Consider the following 26,379-nt stretch of genomic DNA (forward strand, 5'->3'; position numbering starts at 1 on the left):
CGGCGGGAAGGTAAACGGCGTTTCCATGCACTGCTCTGGTTTGCCAGATGTGGCTTAGTCATGCTGGCCACATGACACGGGAGCTGTACGCCGGCTCCCTTGGCCAGTAAAGCGAAATGAGCGCCGCAACCCCAGAGTTGTCCACGGCTGGACCTAATGGTCAGGGGCCCCTTTACCTTTACCTTACCCAACAACCCAGTCAGATGGGTGGTATTATAGGGTGGCGCTGTGGTCCAAACCACTGAGCCTCTTGGGCTTCCAATCGGAAGATCATTAGTTCAGATCCCTGCAACGGCATGAGCTCCCATTGCTCTGTGCCAGCTCATGCCAACCTAGCAGTTCAAAAGCATGCCAGTGCAGGTAGATAAATAGGTACCGCTGCAATGGGAAGGTAAATGGCATTTCTGTGCACTCTGGTTTCTGTCACAGTGTTCTGTTGCACCAGAAGTGGTTTAGTCATGTTGGCCACGTGACCCAGAAAGCTGTCTGTGGACAAACGCCGGCTCCCTCGGCCTGAAAGCAAGATGAGCACCACAACCCCATAGCTGCCTTTGACTAGACTTAATCGTCCAGGGGTCCTTTACCTTACTTTTTACCTTTTACTTATGTTGACTATCTAGCCTCCAAGAACTTCTTTTTCTTTTGAATATTCTCATCATGATATCTGACTAATTTCCTTTTTTGCAACTATGCATTATGATGTTTATGAAAGCACCTGTGGAATAAGTAAAATGTACCAAGCTGGGAAGGATAGCTCAAATTTTCTTCTCCTCAGCCAGCATCAAGCCTCTGTATCTCCCCTCCAGTGCCCATTGTCTCCTGAGTATAGCGACAGCCCGTGCATGACTGAAACTTTTTCTCATCCCACCCCACCACATCCATCGACAAAAATATATGGTATAACTGGATCCTGTGCATATTTACACAGAAATAAATCCTACTGTGTTCAACAGATCTTGTTCCAAAGTGTGTGCACATAAGATTATAACAAAAAAAACACAAAACAAACCCTCCTAGCTCTCATAGACAAAAAAAGGTAACAGATTAGAGAGAAACGAAAACACAGAAAGTCAGGAAGGTAAGCATTGGCCCATTCTACCCATCCAAAGCATAAATGCAGAGGGTGGATTTGCTGCTGCCCTCCAAATATTAGAACAAAAAACCCCCAAGCAAACAAAAAAACCCCCACAGTTTGCAAACCCTAATAAAATAAAAATAATGCTTGGAGTATGTGCAATTTTGCATTTTAAACTCACTTAAGGCAATATGGTGCATTGTGATGGTATTGCAAGCAGTGACACAAATGTTTAGAACCATTGGGGGGTGAGTTGCGTCCCAGAATCCATGGCTAATGGTGACACTTGTTTAACTTTGGGCTGGCCTGTGTCCACAGTAAACTCTCCTGTCCTACATAACCTTGGCTTGCCCTGTAACCCCTGGAAGTGACCATTTTCTTTGTGGTGAGACTTGCAGAATAAGAAGCCGCTGAGTCATTTAACCATTATATGCTCCAACTCTGTTTTGGAAACGGTGCTTCAAAGTTTTTATTTCATTAAAGGAAAACATAATTGTCAAGATCATTTTTGTTTAAATAGCCGTGCCCAAGGGCATCTGAGGACAGGCATGCGACGACCAGATATTAGAAGGTGGTTGTCTAGATCCAGGTTCAACATTTATTTCAGGACCAAGATAAAATGATGGGGGAAATGTGGAATGTGTAATGGCGCCATCTCTGTGCATTCTAAGCATTTACAGGCCGAAACACCTGGTTTGAAGATTTGGCTGAAAGACTTTATTGCTGCAAATATGTGTTGAATAGTTAATACCCAACTGCTGTTATCTCTGCTACACATATGCTCAGATATGCTGTCGAGAGGATACAAACATGAACCTTAAGGCTGATTACAAGCGTGCAGGGAGCCATCTGAGTGCACCTTCATGGGTTTGCAGTTTGCACTCCCTTCAGAGTGTATTTAAAGTGATCGCTTGTTTTATTTGATGACAGCAAGTAAACTGAAGCCTAATCCAAATAAGACTGAGACACTGTTAGGCTGGGTGGATGGGCGGTTGCTTGCTGTTGAAAGAGTTGCACTCCCTCTGAAGGTGTGGGTAGTAAGATGGTTGAACTTCTGAATCTCCTGTTGTTGCTCGAGGCTCAGGGGGCCTTGGTAACCTCTAGGTTAGATTACTGCAACATGTTATACACGGGGCTGCCTCTGAGGATGGTTTGGAAACTTCAGCTGGTGTAGAATTCAGCGACCGGGTTGCTCACTGGGCCAAAACAGTTTGAGCAAATTGGTTTCTGGGCCCAATTCAAAGTGCTTTTGTATTGCCTTTGTGTTGCCCCTTTGCATGAGTAATACATGACAGGGCCTCTTTCTACATGCAGGACTCAGCTACATTAGTGAAGAAGCAATGATTTGAATGCACTATAAACATGCAACACCAGATGGCGGCAGAGAGCAGGAAATATTAAAATGTGATTTTCCATAGAGATTTTTTCTTTTGTTAAAACGATCTAATTTCTGACTTATTTATAGTGGGTTTTTCCTGTGTTTAGATCTACCTGCAGTTAGACTCAAGTGCAAAAGTGTAAGGTTAAATTCTTATTGGTGGTCTTTAAGTTGATTGGTGGAGAGGGGAAGATAGCATTAAGGAACCAAAAACAAAGGGTGACATAGCCGGTTCATATGTGCAGTTATGATGATCTTGCCATCTCACTTGCATGTTATGTTGGGAGTCTCCATCTGAAGATGAATATTCACTGGCGTGGACAGACTTTGCCCATTAACAACCGCCTTCTTTTTAATTAAAAGTAATTCATGCCGGAACAAGAAAATGTTTTAAAAGACATGTTCTGTGGTCAGAATTTAGCATGCTGCATTATATGTATTGGCGCCTGAAAAACTTTAAATTAAATTTACAGGATTTCTTGCAAAAAGAAGAACACAAAACTCTGGAATATAATTTAACAACCACAGGGCTTGAGCTGGATAAAGTAACAGCCTTCTGGGATGAGGTAAATCTGAAATTTTGATCGTTTTTGCCGAGTTCTTAGAGTTTCTTTTAAAAGGATTGCCTCGTATTAGGTTAACTGTTTCATGTGCCTTTAATAACTACAAGACAAGCTGATGTTCAGCAGGTGAAGACTGCGCTGTTATTCTGTGTCCATGCTGCGTAAAGCTTCACCTGATAAATTTCTGCATCAGATATAGTTATAGAAGGGACAAGTGCCCAGCCACAAACAACCATGGCAAACTTAATGCATTAATTAGTTCAATATGAATGAATGAAAGCTTACTGGGGGGGAGGGGAGGTTGCAAAAATTCCAGGATATATTGCTGTCCATGTTTTACCATTTAGCTTGTGTGTTCTGTGCAAAACAACAACAAAAAATCCTTAAAACCATCTGGTGTCTTAATTAATTTTTGTCCCACCATTCCTCCAATAAGCTCAAGTTGGCATACGTGGTTCCCTCCCCCTTGAGATGCCACCCTTTATCCTCACAACAATCTTGTCAAGGAGGTTAGGCTGAGATATAGCTACTGGCCCAACTAAGACCACCCACGTAGCTGAATTGCCACGTGAGGAACACTCTCAACACTACACCATACAACTAACATGGTATATAAATATTGACTAGTGTTGCAATATAGGTGCATCTTCTAATACATGCCAGTGTCTCATTACATAGGCAGATGGTGGGGAAAAGGGAAAAGAAGTTGCCTCTTCATCTCTCCCTTTATCCAAGCTTTCCAAGAAAAACACTCATTTTTCTAGACTCCGCCCTGATAACCCCAATAATGGACTATAATAACATTAAAAAAAAAGTTTGATTCACCTTTGCATACAAATTTGAGGGATTGGGGCGGGTTTTGATATAGAGTATGGAATTGCTTGATTGATATCAGAACATATATCCGGCTAACTGTGGATATTCAATACATCTACACCAAGGTTAGCGGTTAACATCAAGTTAAGCCAGATTTTCTTCCAACTCAGAATCCATTTCCAGTTATGATTTCCAGATGATATGGGAAATCTGGTAAACCTTAACCATAGTTGGCAACCATGCTGCGATATTTCTTAAATGCAGGTGATGTGACAGGGTGGGAATTCAATGCAAGGAAGAAGAGAAGTTCGTCTTTGGGTGGGTGGGTGGGTGTGTTTGTACAAGGAGCACAAAGAAGTGGCTTGATGAATATACAATAAATATACTACAGTTTTAAATTAGGGCCCATCTCCAAAATGTCAGCATTGAAAATAGCAAACATCAGAACATATGGAATTATTTTAATGCAATAATAACGCAGATACATAATATGAAAGCGTTTTCTTTAGAGAACTCATTTATACATGCACTTCCTTGTTGCTGCTCTATAATTCTGAGCATTTGCTTTTCCTCTTTGCAGGGATCTGGGGAGTTCTTTGCAAAAGCACAGCAGGAAAATGGCGACAGGAAAATATCCACTGCTAGTGATGGTCTCTTCTTCAGCAACTTCCAACTTCATTTTACTCCTGTCCTTAAGGACATCAGCTTCAGAATTGAAAAGGGAGAGATGCTGGCTGTTGCAGGGTCTACTGGAGCAGGAAAGGTACCGATGGCGGACTGCTGAAATATTTGCATGTCAAGGCCCCCAAGCCACCCCCCCAGGAGAATAAAGACAGAAGGACCCAGATTTTAGGTTAATGTTAACGGGCAAAATTTAGGCCACAACTTTATTGGTTACAGAATGTGAGCGGTATTGGCTTAGGCATTGGCAACAACAGACTATATCTGACTCCTGCCTGCCTTGCAGGAAGTCTGGTAAAGGTAAACCACCAGTAGGGGGAGCCCTGCCGATGTGGATCGACTTGAGCACCCTGGGTTCCTGCTGGGGTCGTGGCATGGCCCTAGTCCCTCCCTAGGCTTTGGACAAGATCCACACCCCTGGATTCCCCAGATGGCCGCACCTCCCCTCCCCCACACATCACTACTCCAATGCCTAACCTCCAAACCTTACAACACTATGACGATTGCTATGAGGTAGGCGAAAACCAAGTGGCTGGTGCCAGTTTGCCAAATGGAAAAAAGTCCTACCAGGCCCTTCAACAGTGACCAATTGAAGATCATAGCAAGGCCAGTGACGCGACCTGAAAAAAGGATGGGAGGGTGGGAGATTCGTGGTGCGAGGCTGAAAGGTAAGCCTCAGAGTCGCGCCGCGGCTTAAATCGGCCCCAGCCACGCCCCCAAGTGACCTGATTGGCCACCTGGTAACCTGACGTGGCCAGGGTCTCTCCCAGCATGACATGGGATGCTGTCCTGCCCTCACGCTGAGGTGGGAGTCTAGGCGGCCTGACCGCAAACCATCTCCACCCGGAAGTGGAGCCGATTAATTCTGTGATATTAAATGATGCATTCTTTTTAACGGCAGAAAGATAGGCTGGAAGTAGACACGATGGCACACACATAGATAAATAGGTACCACTCCAGTGGGAAGGTAAACGGCATTTCTGTGCACTGCTCTAGTTCGCCAGAAGCGGCTTAGTCATGCTGGCCACATGACCCGGAAGCTGTACACCGGCTCCCTCGGCCAGTAAAGTGAGATGAGCGCTGCAACCTCAGAGTTGTTTATGACTGGACCTAATCGTCAGAGGTCCCTTTACCTTTACCTTTTCTACACAATATTTAAAAGGGCAGGAAGGTTTTTAAACTTTAAAGGGTATTTTGTTTGCTTTTGCATCTTGCACCAGCCCTGACTCCAGTTATTCTAACTAACTCATCAAGTCACAACTTAGCCGCAGTGCCTAAGACAGTGGTTCTCAAATCTTTTTTCTCTGGTCCACACTTTCAGAATAAAAATTTGAGAACCGCTGTCTTAAGTTCTCAAGTTGTGTCACAGGAAGCCCACCTCTGTTGGAGATGCAGAAGTTTAAAAATAGTTTTATGACTGTTTTACTAACTAAAGGCATTCTGTGACAAGTAGACCCCCTTTAGAAATTAGCTTTCACAGCATTCAAAGAAAAAATGAAGGGAATGCATGGAGGCTAATTTCTGAAGGCGGCTTGCATTTAGAGTACCTTTGATAACATGTATGATATTTCCTCATATTTCTTACCACTTTGATGTGCACTAAGTGCCACAAGGTTACTATTAGCTACTAATTAACTCAGAAACCATGGCAAGTGTATTCTGAAGTCACGATCAATAGCTTCCTGAAGGGCTTTCAAGCTAGAATGAATCACTAGCTGTGCTCTTGTACTGTTTTACAGAGAAGTATTGCAGGAAATGTCACACCAAGCCAAATCATTAATAGGATCAATTAAAAAGTTACACAAATTAATTACGCCTTTTCAAGGTTGAACAAATAGTCATATCTCTGGGTTTATGATTAATTTACACCTAATGCTTTGCCTGACTCATCAGAGATTCACAGGGGCATTGAGGTTTACTCTGTAAATGTGAAAGATTTCTATGATTGACAGGCTATTTTCTGAGCTTGCAAGGATGATTTTCAGACTTTTCATCCTTTTGCATTTTGAATATGTATTGGAATGAATCTGCCAAACCATGCACATAAAACCCCATCCTTTCAGATTTATTGATTTAAACATATTGTACAAAGTTGCAAACTTAGAATAGTCATGGCTGCTAGATCTTGTTGTAAGGTAAAGGTAAAAGGACCCCTGACCATTAGGTCCAGTCGTGACCGACTCTGGGGTTGCGGCGCTCATCTCGCTTTATTGGCCGAGGGAGCCAGTGTACAGCTTCCGGGTCATGTGGCCAGCATGGCTAAGCTGCTTCTGGCGAACCAGAGCAGCGCACGGAAATGCCGTTTACCTTCCCGCCTATTTATCTACTTGCACTTTGACATGGTTTTGAACTGCTAGGTGGGCAGGAGCTGGGACCGAACAACGGGAGCTCACCCCGTCGCGGGGATTCGAACCGCCGACCTTCTGATCGGCAAGTCCTAGGCTCTGTGGTTTAACTCACAGCGCCACCCGCGTCCCTTAGATCTTGTTGTACACACCTCTTTATTAAAGAATGAATGTTAATTATTATAAATCTCAATAACAGACTTCTCTCCTGATGATGATTATGGGAGAGCTGGAGCCTTTGGAAGGTAAAATTAAACACAGTGGAAGGATTTCCTTTTGCCCTCAAGTATCATGGATCATGCCTGGAACAATTAAAGAAAACATCATCTTTGGGGTTTCCTATGATGAATTCCGATACAAGAGTGTCATCAAAGCCTGTCAGTTAGAAGAGGTCAGTCTTTAATATTTTCTTCTTGCTTGTAGTACGTGATTGTGGTTAAAAGCTGCAGGGGTACATCTAGCCAATGGCAGTACTGTATAAGAAGTGCTGAATAAGATTTTTAAAATTCAAAGAAGCACTTATAATTTATTAGTACTGTACTGTATTCAGTATTTTCCTCATTCAGCACAAGGCTATATGAACCCTAATGCTTTAATTTCCCTGTTCAAGGTACCGTCCTCTTCTGCTTAGATCTCATTGCACAGCCTTGACTGGTGAATGATTTAAAATGTGTCCAAAGCATAAAGCAACTTGTATTTATAATTACCGGTAAAATTAAAGTTTCAAAACAACACTGGGCTTAGAATTTAGTTAAGGCCAATATGGGCATCAAATTCATGTATATATATATATATAGAGAGAGAGAGAGAGAGAGAGAGAAAGAAATATAGTTGTTGACACATCTAGTCAAAGCATGATAAAATAAATGAGAATGGGATAGCGAGACAATATTTTCCTGAGATGTGTCATACTCTTGTGGAACCTGTCATCAGCTGCAAGAATGATTTCAATTACATTGTAGAGAACTAACCCTCTGAATTTTTACGTATAATAAGGTATAGCTGTCCCATATCTAGGACAGTAAATCTAAGAATCAAATATTATGCATTCTGTTAAGAGGAAACAGCCACAGTAATGTTATAGTAAAATATATACTAATATATATGCATGTCTGTTGTCTCTTTGGCTGAATCTTGACATTTTGAAATGACTGTTGAAATTGTAGAAATACAATTCTTGCTTGAGGTTGCTGTACTTCCAAAGTCTGTCCGTTCATTAAAGTCAGGCTTTGCCAACAAAATAATTAAATCAGAAATTTCCTGAAATTATGTTTTCGTGATGGATAGGTTGTGTTGCATAACCTGCAAATGGCTCAGCCAGGTAAGCTATAAATCTTCTGGGTCTGAATAGAAGGAAAAGAATAGGGATGAGACAGAAGATGTAGAGCTAGTAACAGCGCTTAAAATATTTTTATCAGAAGTGTCTATTAACTAGTATTTGCAAAAGTGCATGTATCACATTGCTATACTAAGCAAGTAATATGGAATGCTGAACAGCTTGCTCATCTCATACCTGTAAGTCATAGTTCATATATTACCTTTCTGATGGGATGTGGGTGGTGCTGTTGTCTAAAAGCACTCCAGTGCAAGTAGATAAATACGTACTGCTGCGGCAGGAAGGTAAATGACATTTCTGTCACGGTGTTCTGTTGTGCCAGAAGCGCTTTAGACCTGCTGGCCACATGACCTGGAAAGCTGTCTGTGGACAAACGCCGGTTCCCTCGGCCTGAAAGCGAGATGAGTGCAGCAACCCCATAGTTGCCTTTGACTGGACTTAAACCATCATGGGGTCCTTTACCTTTTTACCTTTTGCCTATATTACCTTTCTCATGTATGTATATTTGAAGCAGCAAACTACTTGGTGCAGGTAAAGTGAAAGGTCAGACTATCACTCCCCCATTCGTACCTCAATTAGTTTTCATGTCAGGAAACCCAATCATTAATAGCCCCTATCTCCTTTGACCAGTGTTCAATCCGTTCCAAAGAATGTACCATCAAATTTCACTTGAAGGATTGAAGGAGATGTGTGAGGTAGCTTTATCAAATACAATTATGCATAGATGGAAGAGAAAGCAAATAGCTTGCATAACTTTCTGGGTTTTGAGATAGGAGAAAAAAAAATTCCTTTTAGGATACATTGAAGCACATTCTGCAGGGTGGAACATTTTACTTGTTGTACTCTGAATTAGTGTTTGCAGTGTTGAAAGACCTCATTAGTGGTACTTTTCTATCCAAAAATATTTGAGATGGAACCAGAAATCCGTCAAGGTTTGTGGTGTTGGCCTCAGAAAAGGACCTATATTTCTATTTATTAAAACAAATGCAGGATTTTACCATGGATGCCGAATGCATTATGTCTGGCACTGAGTATAGTATTTAGGAACAGTCCTTGACAATCTTAAAACTGTACTCAAGGCTGGTGGGAAGGGAGCAACTGAAACTTTAAAGAAACATGATTGGCTTGAGAGCTTAAGGAGAAGTAGACTCCAATGCAATTTTCTCCCTCAGAACTATACAGTGGACATTGAGAAGGCCTCGATGAACTTTGATAAAGGTCTCAGAAAACCTGGCAAATCGTGATACTCACAGACAAGTTGGGAAATATCTCAAGAAAATTGTTTCACAATCTTACTTCCCCCCTTAAGAACATAGGAAGAGAACCAGGTCTAAGGCTCATTTAGTTCGGCAATCTATTCTCAGAGTGGCCAGCCGGTCTTCTGCTTGCCTGCCAATCTAAACTTCCCCCTCATTTTTGTATGTTCCTTAATTAGCCTTAGACTTCATATAGGTAAAGGTAAAGGACCCCTGGACGATTAAGTCCAGTCAAAGGCAGCTAGGGGGGTGCTCATCTTGCTTTCAGGCTGAGGGAGCCAGCGTTTGTCCACAGACAGCTTTCCGGGTCATGTGGCCAGCGTGACTAAACCGCTTCTGGTGCAACGGGACACCGTGATGGAAACCAAAGTGCACGGAAACGGCGTTTACATTCCCACCACAGCAATACTTATTTATCTACTTGCACTGGCGTGCTTTCAAACTGCTAGGTTGGCAGGAGCTGGTACAGAGCAATGGGAGCTAACCCTGTTGAGGGGATTCGAACCGCTGACCTTCTGATTGGCAAGCCCAAGAGGCTCAGTGGTTTAGATCACAGCGCCACCCGCATCCCTGTTAGACTTCATATATCGAGTCCCAGTGAACATAAGAAGGCCTTCTTTCTTCTGACTAGGATTGGGATTCTGATTTGGATGCTAACAGGATTCTCCTTTTGTATACGACTCTCACTGTCGATGATCAGAGGAAATATGAGACTTGCTTTTGTCCCTATGGGTATTTTATAGTTAAGTTTGTCAGATATGCAGGTTATCTTCAAAAGAGTCCCAGCAGCTTACAAAACAGACTAGACTGCTGTCTCCAGCTTAAGTACCCACAGTGAAATTAATGCTGAAACTGTGGAGGGGGAAAAAACATTCAGAAAATAACCAAATCAATGTTTGGAGAATCAGGAAAGAGAAAAACTGAAGGAAGCCCAGGATTATTGTGTTTATTTACAAAGCAAACCAGAGTTTAAATTGCTGGTAGCGTATTTGTCTTAGTAGCTGACTACCTAATCAAATCCAGCAGAGCATAATGACCCCAAAGACTGAAAGATGAAACTAAAAACAAATGTAGGGCAGGAAAAGGGGATAAACATCTTACAGAACAATTAGCCTTAGATCATGGGTAGGCAAACTAAGGTCTGGGGGCCAGATCCGGCCCAATCACCTTCTAAATCCAGCCCTCAGACTGGGAATCAGTCTACATAAGTAGAATGGGCCTTTTTATTTAAAATGCATCTCTGGGTTATTTGTGGGGCATAGGAATTCGTTCATTCCCCCCCCAAAAATATAGTCTGGCCCCCCCAAGGTCTGAGGGACAGTGGACCGCCCCCCTGCTAAACACGTTTGCTGACCGCTGCTTTAGATAATTTACTCAAAAGTGCAATGGATTTTTCCTGCAGCAGAGGGAATTCCTAAAGGTACGAGGGTTGTCTCATGGTCTAGAGCTGGAAAGAGTCGTAGCATTGTGCATGTGGTCCTCTCTGCTCTACTGCAGATGTGCAGCCTTTCCCAAGGAAGAAAGCAAAGCAACATGTGCTGTTATCTACCCCAGAGGAAACACAATATGGGCAGTGCTTGTTTGTCTGCTATTAGTCTGCGCATGATGATCTCCTATTACTCTGGTGCGAACATCGCAACCTATTTTACCCTAAAAGTTTTTTTTGGGAGGGGAGTATTTAAAATTTTGGAAGTCTTATCCCAAATGAAGTACAGTGGTGCCCCGCAAGACAAATGCCTCGCAAGACGAAAAACTCGCTAGACGAAAGGGTTTTGCGTTTTTTGAGCTGCTTCGCAAGACGAATTTCCCTATGGGCTTGCTTCGCCAGACGGAAACGTCTTGCAAGTTTGTTTCTTTCTTCTTAACACCGTTAATACAGTTGCGACTTGACTTCGAGGAACAACTCATAGAACGTGGTGTGGTAGCCTTTTTTGAGGCTTTTGAAGACTTTGGTGATTTTTGAAGCTTTTCCAAAACTTTCCCGACACCGTGCTTCGCAAGACGAAAAATTCGCTAGACGAAAAAACTCGCGGAACGAATTAATTTCGTCTTGCGAGGCACCACTGTACAGATCCTCACCCAAGAATGTACATTAAAAATAATACCAGTCAAATAGAGATGGCAATAATTTCTAGGGCTTAATTAAAAACAACCAGCCACCAGGATGGAAGCTGGTGAGTTCTTAAAGTCCACCATGTGTGCTTGCTAAGAAGCTGTGTCCCATTCCACTAAATGAATGACTGGGAAATTACATTTTCTGCATTATATCAAATGTCTGCCATGTCCATCACAAAAGGCTACCGCATAAACTAAGCTTAATGGGAGAAGAGGAATGCTCATCTAATGGATTAGTTGCTTGCCAAATAACAAAAAAAAAATAGGCTAGAAACAATTAAGCAGTTATTGCAATGAAAGGAGACTGGAGCCAATTGGCATCTGTATAAGTTATGGGTAACTGGGGTGAGCTGTAAAGTGGCCAAATCCTGTGTATGATTAGATTAGTCAGGATTCTGAAGATCCCATTGGGTTGCAAAGAGCTCTAAAGAGAGATTGCTCCCAACCAGATCTGGTTAAAATGGCAAAGAAGTTGTGTGAATTTGCCCTCAGTCGCTCATTTTTATGACTTAGAATTGCTCCATATGATATAAATTGAGAAGCTGTGGTGTAATCTGAAAAAAAAAACTTTTATAAAATGTTTCAACAGGACATTTCGAAGTTTCCAGAAAAAGATGACACCGTTTTGGGAGAAGGTGGGATCACTCTCAGTGGTGGTCAGCGAGCCAGGATCTCTCTTGCCAGGTGAATTGAAATAATTGTATGATGTTTTTAATAAATACAGCCCATACTTGTTTTGTTATCAGCATGCAATTTCTCATGATTAATGGAAGTCTCACATTCATATGCAAGGTAAGGATTTGGTTTTATAAATTCAGAACCTTGTTGCTTTCTTACAACTCATTGAAAAACTTCTGGTGCCTAAAATTGCTGCTAAATTTTTAATGTTTTCAAATACAGCTTTCTAGTTCCATGGTATGAAATTCCAGCCTTTTCCAAAGTTCTGGCATTTAAAGGGAGGCATCAGAAATAATCCTACACTCCGTTTTCCTCCCCTGTTGCAACTAGCAGTTTCCACTCTGCAAGAACTAATGCATTCAGGTTCCCATTGTTATAATGTTTGAAATCATCCCTGCCTCTGAAAATGGGTGCAATGTCTGCCCAAAGTTTTCAGCATTGCATTATTCACTAGTGCAACTACTCCCATTGCAAGCTCAGTCAGGCATTTCCTCAGCACTTATGGGAAGCACATGGGAGGTAGTGGTTTTAGCACAGAATTGTCGCTAGCAACACAGTCCTTATTTAAACTAGAATTGTTGGTGATGCTCCCATTTCAACTGAAGTAATACACTACAGGAATAGGTGGCAGCTTTCAGATGAGGGTTATATGACTTAAACTAAGAGAACTGGAATAGAATAAGAGAATTGTAGAGCTGGAATAGTCAGATCCTTCCCCGGTATAACATGTAAGGTAAAGGTTAAGGGACCCCTGACCATTAGGTCCAGTCGCAACCAACTCTGGGGTTGCGGCGCTGATCTCGCTTTATTGGCCGAGGGAGCTAGCGTACAGCTTCCGGGTCATGTGGCAAGCATGACTAAGCCACTTCTGGCGAACCAGAGCAGCGCACGGAAAAACCGTTTACCTTTCCGCCGGAGCGGTACCTATTTATCTACTTGCACTTTGACGTGCTTTCAAACTGCTAGGTCGGCAGGAGCAGGAACTTAGCAACAGGAGCTCACCCCATCGCAGGGATTCGAACCACCGACCTTCTGATCGGCAAGTCCTAGGCTCAGTGGTTTAACCCACAGCACCACCCGTGTCCAGCATAACATGTAGATACCATTTATATGGGACCTCTTTAATCACATAGATAGAAAATATGTCTACAGCACCTTCATGGGCTAATTTACCTCTTGTTTACATTTTGAGCTTATTCTGGAGAAACATGATTGCCACTGAGTTCACCAACAATGGCAAAATTCAAATTTAATCACCGAGGATTTAAGATCCAAGCAAAGCACCATGCTTTTATGTGGCGTGTCAATGGATAAGTGCTTGGTATCGGTTGTTGCTGGCATCTGTCTGCCTTGGGAGACGATGGAAGAATGCGCAATTGGGGGTGAAATCAAAGTGTTGGAAGGTTACAGTGCCTGCTGTGGCTGTAGAAACCAATATGCGAGAAACATATTTTGTTGCCACTGGGGCAGATGTAGGCAGGTCCGGTGCTGCTGCAGCAGAGGCGCCTTGGCGTTCAAAAACTCAGACTGTAATTGTTTCCTGAAATTAAATGTTAATATGGTGGATTATAAAGCCTACGTGATCACAATACTGGATTCTCTGGGTGATGTTTTTATTGCATATACTAATAGAAAAAAATATTCTGATGAAACATTCCAAATATAAATTAAATGTTAGCATTTACTTTTAATGGGAGCTAATTTCATTTTTATGTCCTTTATTTAGAGCAGTATATAAAGATGCTGATTTGTATCTCTTGGATTCCCCTTTCGGTTATCTAGACATGTTAACAGAGAAAGAAATATTTGAAAGGTATAGTATATTTTGACATATTTGCTTATTTAATAAATAAATTTTATTAAATAAATAAATAAATTTAATAAACAAAATCTGCTTATTTAATAAATAAATACACAGGGTATTATGCCAACATAATGCAAAAGAATTTGTGCAAAGCAGCACCCAAACCCAAGAAACAGATTTTCTAATGTATAATTTGATTTTGTGCAAATGCTCAATGCTTTTAGGAGTAGGCTTGGTAAGGTTCAGAACATCATGAAATGCACATTATTCTATGGATATTGTAACTGATTGGATTGCAATAAACCCTCATGATCATTCCAAGCTTCTTAGTCTGAATTTCAGTAGTTCTGTAGATCATCCCAGGACGTGCTATAGCCCTTTGTGTTGGTTTGCTGACCTCACCTTAGCTGTTATCAGCCACTTAATGACATTTAAAAGAACACACTTCTCTTCTATGTTTGTGTGTAAATAATTGTTTAACTGAGTCTTTAAAAAAACAAACAGGCAGGGGCTGGATCACATGGAGGGTGCCCGGGGTGGTAGGGGATGTTGGCCCCCTCAATATTGGGGGTGAGTGGGCACCCTGATTCAAAATATTGAGGCGGCTGGAGCTCCCTGTGCCCCATATACCCAGTGCTGGTGGCTATGATATTCAGATACCTAGCTAGAGTCCTCAGTGCACAATTACTTGAGTGACATACTTTCTTTTGCTCTTCAAATTGTATCTTGGCTAAATGAATCTGGGTTGTTGCTTTGAAATTGGAAAGCACTCAAAGAAGATCAGCAAAATTGGACAGAAAATAAGCAATGATTACCCTCCTTGAAATCTCTAATTGTTTCCCCCCCTTCTTTTTGCGAAGCTGTGTTTGCAAACTTATTGTCAATAAAACTAGAATACTTGTTACATCGAAGCTGGAACATTTGAAAATAGCAGACAAGATACTAATTTTACACGAAGGAAGCTGTTATTTCTACGGTACCTTTTCTGAACTTCAGGGTCAGAGACCCAACTTTAGCTCTGAGCTGATGGGATTTGATGGTTTTGATCAGTTCAGCACAGATCGAAGGAACTCCATTCTAAGCGAAACACTGCGGAGACTTTCTATTGGTAGCGACGGCATGGGCGCACCAAACGAAATAAAGAGAACGTCTTTTAAACAGACCTCAAACTTTGTGGAAAAAAGGAAGAACTCGGTCATGAATGCGCTGAATTCTAGCAGGAAGTTCTCCTTTATGCAAAAAAATCCTCTTCAGGTCAATGGTATAGAAGAAGGCCTTGGGAAACCCGTAGAAAGAAGGTTTTCGTTGGTACCGGACTCTGAACAAGGAGAGGCAATTCTGCCACGCAGCAATGTGATCAATGCAGGACCCACGTTTAGAGAACATAGAAGACAGTCTGTGCTTAACTTGATGACCCGAACATCAGTTCACCAACGTCAGAGTTTTTACAAAAAGGGCAATGTATCCATACGTAAAATGTCAGTAGCCCACCCGTCTTGCGAGACAGATATCTATGCCAGGCGCTTGTCTATGGACAGTGTGGCAGAAATAAGCGAGGAGCTTAATGAAGAGGATTTAAAGGTACGTGGTTCAAATTACTGTTGGCAGATGTGCATTTATATACCATCCACCTCATAAAATTCAGTCCATGAAAGCTTATTCCATAGTAACCTGGCTACTCTTTTACATTGCTGAAAGACTATTTTATCAGCAAACATACTAACATGGCTGCTCTTCTGGAAGATTGTTGTTAGATATGCTTCAGTTCCCAGTATCTGTGTCAGGGGTCAGCAAACTTTTTCAGCAGGGGGCCGGTCCACTGTCCCTCAAACCTTGGGGGCTGGACTATATTTTTTTGTGGGGGAGAATGAATTCCTATGCCCCACAAATAACCCAGAGATGCATTTTAAATAAAAGCACACATTCTGCTCATGTAAAAACACCACCACAAATAACCCAGAGATGCATTTTAAATAAAAGGACACATTCTACCCATGTAAAAACACTCTGATTCCCAGACTGTCTGCGGGCCGGATTTAGAAGGTGATTGGGCAAGATCCGGCCCCTGGGTCTTAGTTTGCCTACCCATGATCTACGTAACATGGTCCTCTATGACTGAACACCCAGTAGAGCATTCTTGTATCACGTACCCCTTTGATTTCACATTTGAAAATGTAATTAATGATCTCAGGGAGATTGTCTGAGGACTATCCCTGCCTCCGGGTCTGGTCCTGACCGGATGGATACTAGAATCAGCAAGGGATACCCACATGACCTGAAGGTGCTGCTGTGCAATGCCAGGTCAATGATTCATAAGACCACTGCCATCCATGACTTGATCGTGGATGGAGGACTTGACCTGGCATGTGTAACAGAGACTTGGTTGGATGAAGCAGATGGGCCTGTCCTTGCCGCTGCTTGTCCACCAGGTTTCTCTTACGCACAGCAACCCAGGTCACATGGGCGGGGAGGGGGGGTTGCAGTGATTTTTAGGAAGTCATTAGTTTGCACCAGGCGTCCTATTGGGAAGACCCAGTTTTCTGAGTGCATGTTCTGGAAGTTGGGCAATAGGGGCAGTACAGGATTCCTTTTGGTGTACCGACCTCCCCGCTGCACCAAGGATTCCCTGCCCGAGCTGCTTCAGGTCGTGGCGGATGTTCTCCTGGAGACACCTAGCTTGGTTGTCCTAGGGGATTTTAACATCCATGCCGACACGACCTTACAAGGGGCCGCTCGGGACTTCGTGGAAAGCATGGCCTCCATGGGGCTGTCCCTGAATAAGTCTGGCCCAACCCACAGCCGTGGACATGCCTTGGACCTGGTGTTTACCTCTATGGATGTTGGTGATCTGACACTAAGTAAAAGTGAAACGAAAGAAGTGCCATGGTCAGATCACTTCCTGGTGCAACTGGACTTCTCCGCGACCCTTCCCCTCTGCAGGGAGGTGGGACCAATTCGGATGGTCCGCCCCCGCCACTTAATGGATCCAAATGGTTTCCAGAGAGTGGTAGGGGATACTTTATCCCATGTTGATGGCCTTTCAGCCGATTCCCTGGTGGCCCGCTGGAATGTGGAGTTAACCAGGGCTATTGACTGTTTGGCTCCGAAGCGCCCTCTCCGATTGCATGGAGCCCGGACAGCCCCGTGGTTTTCCACGGATCTGAGGGCAATGAAACAATCGTTGAGACGGCTAGAGCGCCGGTGGCGGATAACTCATTCCGAATCTGACCGGACACAGGTTAGAGCTCAACGTCGAGCCTACCAAGTGGCGATAGCGACGGCGAAGAAGAATTTCTTCACCGCCTCTATTGCATCTGCAGAAAACAGCAGCAGGAGACTTTTTCAGGTGGTTCACAATTTAGCGGAACCACCTGCAACATCGGGGCCCAGTACGGGCCACATGTTCTCCTGCAATGATTTTGCAAAGTTTTTTGCAGATAAAATCGCTCAAATTCGGGAAGAAGTAGACTCCACCGTGGGAGCAGGGCCGGGGCGGGAGAGTGCTAGAGTTCTGTCTAGTCAAGTTGAGTGGGATCAATTCCAATCTGTTACCTCCGAGGATGTGGACAGGCTGCTTGGACGAGTGAAACCAACCACCTGTCTCCTGGATCCTTGCCCATCCTGGCTTATAAAAGCTAGCCGGGAAGGACTGGGCGATGGGCTTCGTGGGGTGGTGAATGCTTCCCTCCGTGAGGGAGCCTTCCCAGACCCGCTGAAAGAGGCGGTTATTAAACCGCTTCTTAAAAAACCATCTTTAGATGCGGCCACGATGGCCAACTATCGCCCAGTCTCAAATCTTCCATTCCTGGGCAAGGTGATTGAGCGAGCGGTTGCCGAACAACTCCAGGCACGCCTGGAAGAAGCGGACCATTTGGATCCCTTCCAGTCGGGATTCAGGCCTCATCATGGGACTGAAACTGCCTTGGTCGCACTGGTTGATGATCTCCGGCGGGCTAGGGACAAAGGTGAGAGCTGTTTCCTAGTTCTGCTGGATCTCTCAGCGGCGTTCGATACCATCGACCATAGCATCCTTCTGGACCGTCTTGAGGGGCTGGGAGCTGGGGGCACTGTCATACAGTGGTTCCGCTCCTTCCTCCTGGGCCGTGTTCAGAAAGTGGTGGTGGGGGATGAGTGTTCAGACCCCTGGGCTCTCACTTGTGGGGTGCCTCAGGGTTCTGTCCTCTCCCCCATGCTTTTTAACATCTACATGCGGCCGCTGGGAGAGATCATCAGGAGGTTTGGGCTGGGTGTTCATCAGTATGCGGATGATACCCAGCTCTACCTCTCTTTTAAATCAGAACCAGTGAAGGCGGTGAAGGTCCTGTGTGAGTGTCTGGAGGCGGTTGGAGGATGGATGGCGGCTAACAGATTGAGGTTGAATCCTGACAAGACAGAAGTACTGTTTTTGGGGGACAGGAGGCGGGCAGGTGTGGAGGATTCCCTGGTCCTGAATGGGGTAACTGTGCCCCTGAAGGACCAGGTGCGCAGCCTGGGAGTCATTTTGGACTCACAGCTGTCCATGGAGGCGCAGGTCAAATCTGTGTCCAGGGCAGCTGTTTACCAGCTCCATCTGGTACGTAGGCTGAGACCCTATCTGCCTGCGGACTGTCTCGCCAGAGTGGTGCATGCTCTGGTTATCTCCCGCTTGGACTACTGCAATGCACTCTACGTGGGGCTACCTTTGAAGGTGACTCGGAAACTACAACTAATCCAGAATGCGGCAGCTAGACTGGTGACTGGGAGCGGCCGCCGAGACCATATAACACCGGTCTTGAAAGACCTGCATTGGCTCCCAGTACGTTTCCGAGCACAATTCAAAGTGTTGGTGCTGACCTTTAAAGCCCTAAACGGCCTCGGTCCAGTATACCTGAAGGAGCGTCTCCACCCCCATCATTCTGCCCGGACGCTGAGGTCCAGCGCCGAGGGCCTTCTGGCGGTTCCCTCATTGCGAGAAGCAAAGCTACAGGGAACCAGGCAGAGGGCCTTCTCGGTAGTGGCGCCCGCCCTGTGGAACGCCCTTCCAGCAGATGTCAAAGTGATAAACAACTATCTGACATTCAGGAGACATCTTAAGGCAGCCCTGTTCAGGGAAGTTTTTAACGTGTGATATTTTATTGTATTTTTGGTTTTTATGGAAGCCGCCCAGAGTGGCTGGGGAGGCCCAGCCAGATGGGCGGGGTATAAATAATAAATTATTATTATTATTATTATTATTCTTCTCACGGTAATAGTCCTACTCAGGTGTTGGATTTACTCACATTCAAAGAACGCATGAAGGGCTGCAGGTCTATGTGTACTGCCCCCAACAATCCTGCCCGTGTAAAAATCCAGAGTGGAGTGTGCAAGGTCCTAGGAGCTCGGATGGTATGTGTGGCTTCACTCCCCACAACCATGCATTGTTTGAACGTGAGTAGACCCCACACTTGAGCAGTACTATTGTTGAATCAAAGCACAAAGATTACATTTGGGCTGTGTTTCAGGGAGCATAGCAGTGCCTTGTTTATTGTGTACTATGCAATTATAAATGATTACAACAAAGTATCCAGGTGGTGAACATAACAAATCCTTAAAATAGTAAAAAAAAAAATACGTATCCAACATCTGTACAATAACCAGCGGTTGCCAGATATTGTCAAAATCTTCTCCTTCATTGCAGCTCCTCAATGGTTTTTTTAAATAAAAAAGTTAGAAGTATGAATGCAAAGAAATAGACTGGGCAAATATTCTTAAGCATCTTATTGTGTGAGCATCATATTGTAGGGCTGCCATATTTCAGAAAAGTTAAATTCCTGGCACACGCAAAATTGTTGAGCCTTTTAGAAATTGTTCACCTTTTGGGGGGGACCTCCCCCGGAAATACTGATTTTTAAGCTTTTGGAGCTGCTTTTTCCATCACGTTGCCATACATCCAGGGTTTCCCTGAAAAAAATCCCCCCGATACCATTTTTACATCTGAAAACAATGAGATGTCAGGAATTTTCAAGTATATCATATTGTTTAGAAGACAGCTGGAAATTTTAAAAGTTTTATACACATCTCAACAATAGTCAGCTCTCATTCCTTTGAATAAGGTGCCAACAAAAGATTATGTTACTCAGATAGTTCTAATCAGTGCTTTTTTCAGGGGTCACTCAAGGGTACGGAGTAACAGAACCTCTTTTTGTTGTTAAAAAGTGTGGCTCTTACTGTAACAACTTCCTGGCACCTATTTTTCTAGAAAGAAAGCACTGGTTCTAATGGTGTTCTTGTCCATTCTTTTTCCAGGAATATTTTTGTGAGGATTCAGAGACCATGAATGCTGTTACTACATGGAATACATACTTCAGATATATTACTGTCCACAAAAAGTTGATTATTGTGTTAATTATATGTGTAGTTATTTTTCTAATTGAGGTAAGTATATTAACTCTATTTTAACTTAACTCTGCTTAAGCTACTATAAATGAAAGCACTGTTAGCATAACTCTTTTCATAGTGATAGCAGCAGAAGGGAGCCACTGGAACTCCTAACCCACAGGCACTGGCGGAGGAAGAGGAGTGCAGGAGGATTCTAGATTAAATATGTTCTAGTCTGACCCATAGTCTACTAAAAAACAACAACCTATTAGTGTGTGTGAAATTAATGGTGTGATCCTCCTAACAATTACCTTTCTGCGTGCTCTATTTAACACAGTGTTTCTTCTAAGACATTGCTAGCATTGCGCTGTAAACAGAGAAGAAAACAGAGGGTAAAAATAAGGTTGATAAAATATAAACTGGTAAACTTTAAAAGGGAAGCGAAAATTAACACATACACAAAGGAATTAGGTAAAAATAGGAAGTTGCTTTAAACATGTACCACCATTTTATTTCCCAAAATTCCCTAGACAGATGGTTGTCCACTATACGAACAGGTTTCTGGTCTAGATGGGCTGTTGGTTTAATCCAGCAGGGCTCTTGTTATGTTTTTAACATGTGTGCCACCTTGGACTTCTTGGAAAAAGAGCAAGATAATAACAGGAAATGATGATGACAGACAATTAACTATGTGTTTCTTATTTGCAGGTGGCGGCTTCTCTTGCTGGAGTATTGATTATCAATAAGTGAGTGTTTATTGTATTATATTATTTTAAGTATATAAAATATACTTGACCTCTTTCCGCAGGGCCTGCAAGACAGAGCTGTTCTGCCTGGCCTTTGATTTGGACTCAGTCTGACCCTTATGTTTCTCTCCTCTTATAGTTTTGACTTTTAAAATGAGGCTGCATTTTAAATTGCATTTTAACCTGTATTTTAAATTGTTTTTTTCTTTCTCTTTTTTTCCTTATTATGTTTTTACTGAAATTTTATTGATGTTAGCAGCCCTGAGCCCGGCTCTGGCCGGGGAGGGCAGGGTATAAATAAAATTTATTATTATTATTATTAGCAGCAGTAGTAGTAGTTATTAGTTGTTTACTATAGCTTGGCAATCTGGGGAGGTAGCCCAGCTAGGAGAAGGAAAGCTCTGATCCTAAACCTTTGCTGCCCTGCAGCTCTACTCATTTGTGAGAAAGGCTTTGGGAATAAACCTAGAGGGGAAAAACCATTTTCCCCGTCTTTCGAGACATCTTTGGAAGAAGGAGCAAACCCTACACTCTGGAGTGGAGTCCCTAAGACAGTGGGATGGTGTCTTGCACTCCTCCTTCCAGCAACTCCTGCAGCCAAGCTGGTGCCAAACATATCTCTTGTCTTTCCTTTGGACAGCAACTGCAAGGCCAAGAGTGGGTGGGAGGTCCTGTTGTCTGGACAGCCCAGGACCTCCATACATAATGTCCAGGCTTGCGCCTCAGAGTGGTTACCTCAGTGCTGCTAACACCACAAAAACAATACAGGAGGCAGCAGTTCCAAGTTACTGGCCTCTGCAGCCACAGCAGGCGCTGTGATTCTCCAGCAGCTTGATTTCACCCCCAGAGGTGCACTCCATTGTCTCTTGAGACAGATGGATGCCAACAAATATTTACTATAGTTCTAACATTGATCAACATTTTTTGATGTACCTGCATTTTTAGCAAATGCTTAGGTAAAGGTAAAGGGATCCCTGACCATTAGGTCCAGTCGTGACCGACTCTGGGGTTGCGGTGCTCATCTCGCTTTATTGGCCAAGGGAGCCAGCCTACAGCTTCTGGCAAACCAGAGCAACGCACGGAAATGCCGTTTACCTTCCCGCCGGAGCGGTACCTATTTATCTACTTGCACTGTGACGTGCTTTCAAACTGCTAGGTGGGCAGGAGCAGGGACCGAGCAACGGGAGCTCACCCCGTCACGGGGATTTGAACTGCCGACCTTCTGATCGGCAAGTCCTAGGCTCTGTGGTTTAACCCACAGTGCCAACCACGCCCCTTAGCAAATGCTTATCAATAAGCTAGTTTTCTGAACCAGCAGTGTACAAGGCAACCATTTTCAAAGCACCCTTGCCTTATATGAAATTTATTATCATGTCTAATCTTTCTTTTTCTGTGAAGATTTTTTGACCCATGGGAAATATCAATTGGGAGTCACAGCAAATGATTGGCAGAGCCAAATGTGGGTGGGGCTTGCAACGCTGCATACCTTTTTATTGATACCCAATCCCTTCTCTGCCTTTCTCACACAGAGACAAGTGAGCATGAATATACTTTGCCATAGCGAAAACTTAAAACACTTTCCTTTGAAATCGACATTCTCCTCACCACTATTGCAAATTACAGGGAAGTTAGGTTGGCCTCAACCAGAGCCAGGGCTTTTTCGATTGTGGCCCCGATCTGGTGGAACGCTCTGTCACAAGAGACTAGGGCCTTGTGGGACTTGACATCTTTCTGCAGGACCTGCAAGACAGAGCTGTTCCACCAGGCATTTGGCCAAGGCATAGTCTGACCCCCTCTCTCCTGCTGTAATCCTCACAGAACTCTAGCCCAATGGTTGCCATTAATTTGATTCTGAATTGATTTTAGAATGTATTTCAATTAATAGACAGTGATTTTATGTAAATTGTGCTATTTTTCCTGTTGTTAGCCGCTCTGAGCCCGGCTTTGGCTGGGGAGGGCTGGATATAAAGAAATATTATTATTATTATTATTATTATTATTATTATTATTATTATTATTATTATTATTACAGTTTTACCAAATATTCATTTTACATTTTCTGTAGATCAGAAGTTCCGATTTCTGCCCCCAACTTTAGAACAAAGAATTAACTCAGACCTGTATTGATCATAGTCTATGCTTTGTTTTGTTTTCAATAGGTTGTCTGTTTCAGATAGCTCAAATGCAACACAGGCAAGAAATGCTTCCTCCCGAGACGTGGAGGGCTATGCAGTCATCATTACAGAGACTAGCGGCTATTACATCTTCTACATTTATGTGGGAGTGGCTGATACCTTACTTGCCTTGGGCCTCTTTCGAGGCCTACCCCTGGTGCATACTCTCATCTCAGTTTCTAAAACCCTTCACCGCAAGATGCTGCACGCCATCCTTCAGGCACCCATGTCTTCCTTCAACACACTGAAAGCAGGTATAGACCATCTCACTCCCTATGTGGCACATGTCACCTCGCCCATCAGCTTCCTCTCAGTTACTCTAGATTACAGGGGTCAACAAACTTTTTCAGCAGGGGGCCGGTCCACTGTCCCTCAGACCTTGTGGGGGGCCGGACTATATTTTGAACCCCCCCCAAATGAACCAATTCCTATGCCCCACAAATAACCTAGAGATGCATTTTAAATACAGTGGTACCTCGGGTTACATACACTTCAGGTTACATACGCTTCAGGTTACAGACTCCGCTAACCCAGAAATATTACCTCAGGTTAAGAACTTTGCTTCTGGATGAGAACAGAAATCGTGCTCCGGCGGTGTGGCAGCAGCATTAGCTAAAGTGGTGCTTCAGGTTAAGAACAGTTTCAGGTTAAGAACGGACCTCCGGAACGAATTAAGTACTTAACCTGAGGTACCACTGTAAAAGCACACATTCTACTCATGTAAAAACACCAGGCAGGCCCCACAAATAACCCAAAGATGCGTTTTAAATAAAAGGGCACATTCTACTCATGTAAAAACATGCGGATTTCCAGACTGTCCGCCTGGATTTAGAAGGCGATTGGGCCAGATCCGGCCCCCGGGCCTTAGTTTGCCTACCCATGCTCTAGAATGCGGTACTTGGGTTGAAAGCTATTTAGGTCAGCGCACATCTGAGAGGAAGCCTTGTTGAATGCAGTGTAACTTCCGAGAGTTGTCCTAAACAACACCGAGTTTGAATTTAACCATTGCTCGAGTCAAAAGAGATGACCTCTGAATAAACATGTTTAGGATAGGCAGAGTACAACTCCAGAAAAAACTAATTTAGGGGAGCAAAGGAGGGTCATTGTCCACTATTAGGGTAGCAACTTTTAAATTAGAGCAGCCAGGTAAAAAAGAGGATAAGACTTTTAACACATGTACAGGGCAGAAGGACATCACCACCTCATCCGAGCCCCCTCTAGCGTGGCAGACCTGGGATTTGGATTGTGCCTTACCAAACCAGTCACTTTTCTCTCCAGTTACTCCGTTTATACCGGGGTGGGGGAACTATGGCCCATTCCCAAGTGCATAATAAGCACCGTATTTTTCCATGTATAAGACTAGGTTTCTTAACCAAAAAATTAGGTTTAAAATTGGGGCTCGTCTTATACACAGGTAGTGCTGAGGGATGTTTTCTTAATTTGGAGTATCCCAAATTAGGGGGCGTCTTATACATCGGGGCGTCTTATACACGGAAAAATACGGTAGTTATTTATGCTCCATTACTCCAGCTGCCTTATTTTACTTTGTTTTTGCTTATGCGATCATGTTCCCCTATACAAACAGTGCATTTTCTTAATGTTATGCTGAGTGGACAGTAATGCATTGGGCTACAGGCCTGCATGCCTCTTTACCAACATATATATGATATAATGTGACATAGGCAGTCCTTTGTAAAATTTTACTTATACTGTAGATCATTCAGACCAGTCTCCTTGTGCCAAAGTTCTGCTGTCTATATGAAAACAAATGTCTTTTTATGGTAGGTTTCAGTTCAGTGCTAAATTTTCTCCAAAACTTCACACAATTTTTTTTTAAGTACTTAAGAAATTATTACTACTAAGAAAGGTTATATGTATAGTTGATATATTAATAAACTTTGCTCATATTAGGAATAATCTCCTCCTCTTATATCATTTCATTTTCTTCAACCTGTAGGTGGAATACTTAACAGATTCTCAAAGGATATAGCAATATTGGATGACCTACTACCACTTACAATATTTGACTTCATCCAGGTTTGTGAAAATAAATATATATTTTGCAGAGTGGCTGACAGTGGTTTGTTTTCTGGTTTTCTGGCCATCACTTACGAAGATCAGAAAATAAAAAGAGACTAATGAATAATAAGAAGCAACAAGAATAAATGAGTGCTCATAATGTTTGTGTACATAAAGCTTCCTTTCAATGTTTTGCCACCCAGTCTGTGCCTTTATGACTCTTCTTTTCTCCCATTTATGTTTCTCTGCTCTTTCCTTCTTGTGCATGAGGCTCTTAGCTCAGCTGCTTACTCCATCCTCCTCCTGGCTTCCTTGTTGGCATCTCAAGAGACAATGGAGTGCGTCTCTGGGGGTGAAGTCAAACCGCTGTTTAGCAAAACCAATGTGACCTTCCTGGGGTGCAAGCCTGGGCAATGTGTATGGAAGTCTTGGACTGCCCAGATGACAGTACTCCCCTCTTGGCCTCACTGATGGGCTCCAAAACAGAGCAGTACATTTGCCTCCAGCTTGGCTGCAGGAGTTGCCAGAAGAAGGTGTACAAGGCCTTCTGATGATGCCAAGGTTGCAGGTCCGATCCCCGTAAGGAACAGCTGCATATTCCTGCATTTCAGGGGGTTGGGCTAGATGATCCGCAGGGTCCCTTCCAAATCTATAACCCTACAATTCTGTGATATGTGTGTGCATGCACACCCAGAGAGAGACTTGGGTTGAAAAATCCAATTAAACTGAGTGGTGGCAAATTCAGGATAGACCAAATAAAATCCTTATTTACATAATACGTAATCAGTGTGCAGGGTTTATCTGACCCGAGACGTGGCAATGACCAGTACATCAGATGGCCTTAAAAGGGGAATTCTGTGACAGTCGTGATAGCTATATGCAATCTATGCCACTCAACAGCAGTTGTTGGGGCAACAGGGAGGGAGGAGCTCACTGTACTGGTAGTGGGCTTCCTGGAAGCATCTGTTTATTCTCAGGATGGTAGATTAGATGGTTTGATTCAGTAGGGTTCTTCCCATGTTCATAAAGATGCATATTTTAGCTGAATCAAAATTCC

At 43.3% G+C, this 26,379-nt stretch overlaps 1 protein-coding gene across 2 annotated transcripts in view; it reads left to right on the forward strand.

The window, feature by feature from the left end:
• CFTR (CF transmembrane conductance regulator) overlaps window positions 1-26,379 on the forward strand; it is a 97,616-nt gene that overhangs the window by 35,457 nt on the left and 35,780 nt on the right. For both annotated transcript variants that reach the window (XM_081211412.1, XM_081211413.1), the window contains 10 exons: window positions 2,927-3,019; window positions 4,413-4,595; window positions 7,058-7,249; window positions 12,155-12,249; window positions 13,970-14,056; window positions 14,908-15,628; window positions 20,312-20,440; window positions 21,092-21,129; window positions 23,289-23,557; window positions 25,261-25,340. In XM_081211412.1, coding sequence (XP_081067538.1) covers window positions 2,927-3,019; window positions 4,413-4,595; window positions 7,058-7,249; window positions 12,155-12,249; window positions 13,970-14,056; window positions 14,908-15,628; window positions 20,312-20,440; window positions 21,092-21,129; window positions 23,289-23,557; window positions 25,261-25,340 — 1,887 coding nt within the window. The remainder of the gene's footprint in view (window positions 1-2,926; window positions 3,020-4,412; window positions 4,596-7,057; window positions 7,250-12,154; window positions 12,250-13,969; window positions 14,057-14,907; window positions 15,629-20,311; window positions 20,441-21,091; window positions 21,130-23,288; window positions 23,558-25,260; window positions 25,341-26,379) is intronic.

This window comes from Podarcis bocagei, assembly GCF_964188305.1.
Source record: "Podarcis bocagei genome assembly, chromosome: 10".
Taxonomy (NCBI): Eukaryota; Metazoa; Chordata; class Lepidosauria; order Squamata; family Lacertidae; genus Podarcis; species Podarcis bocagei.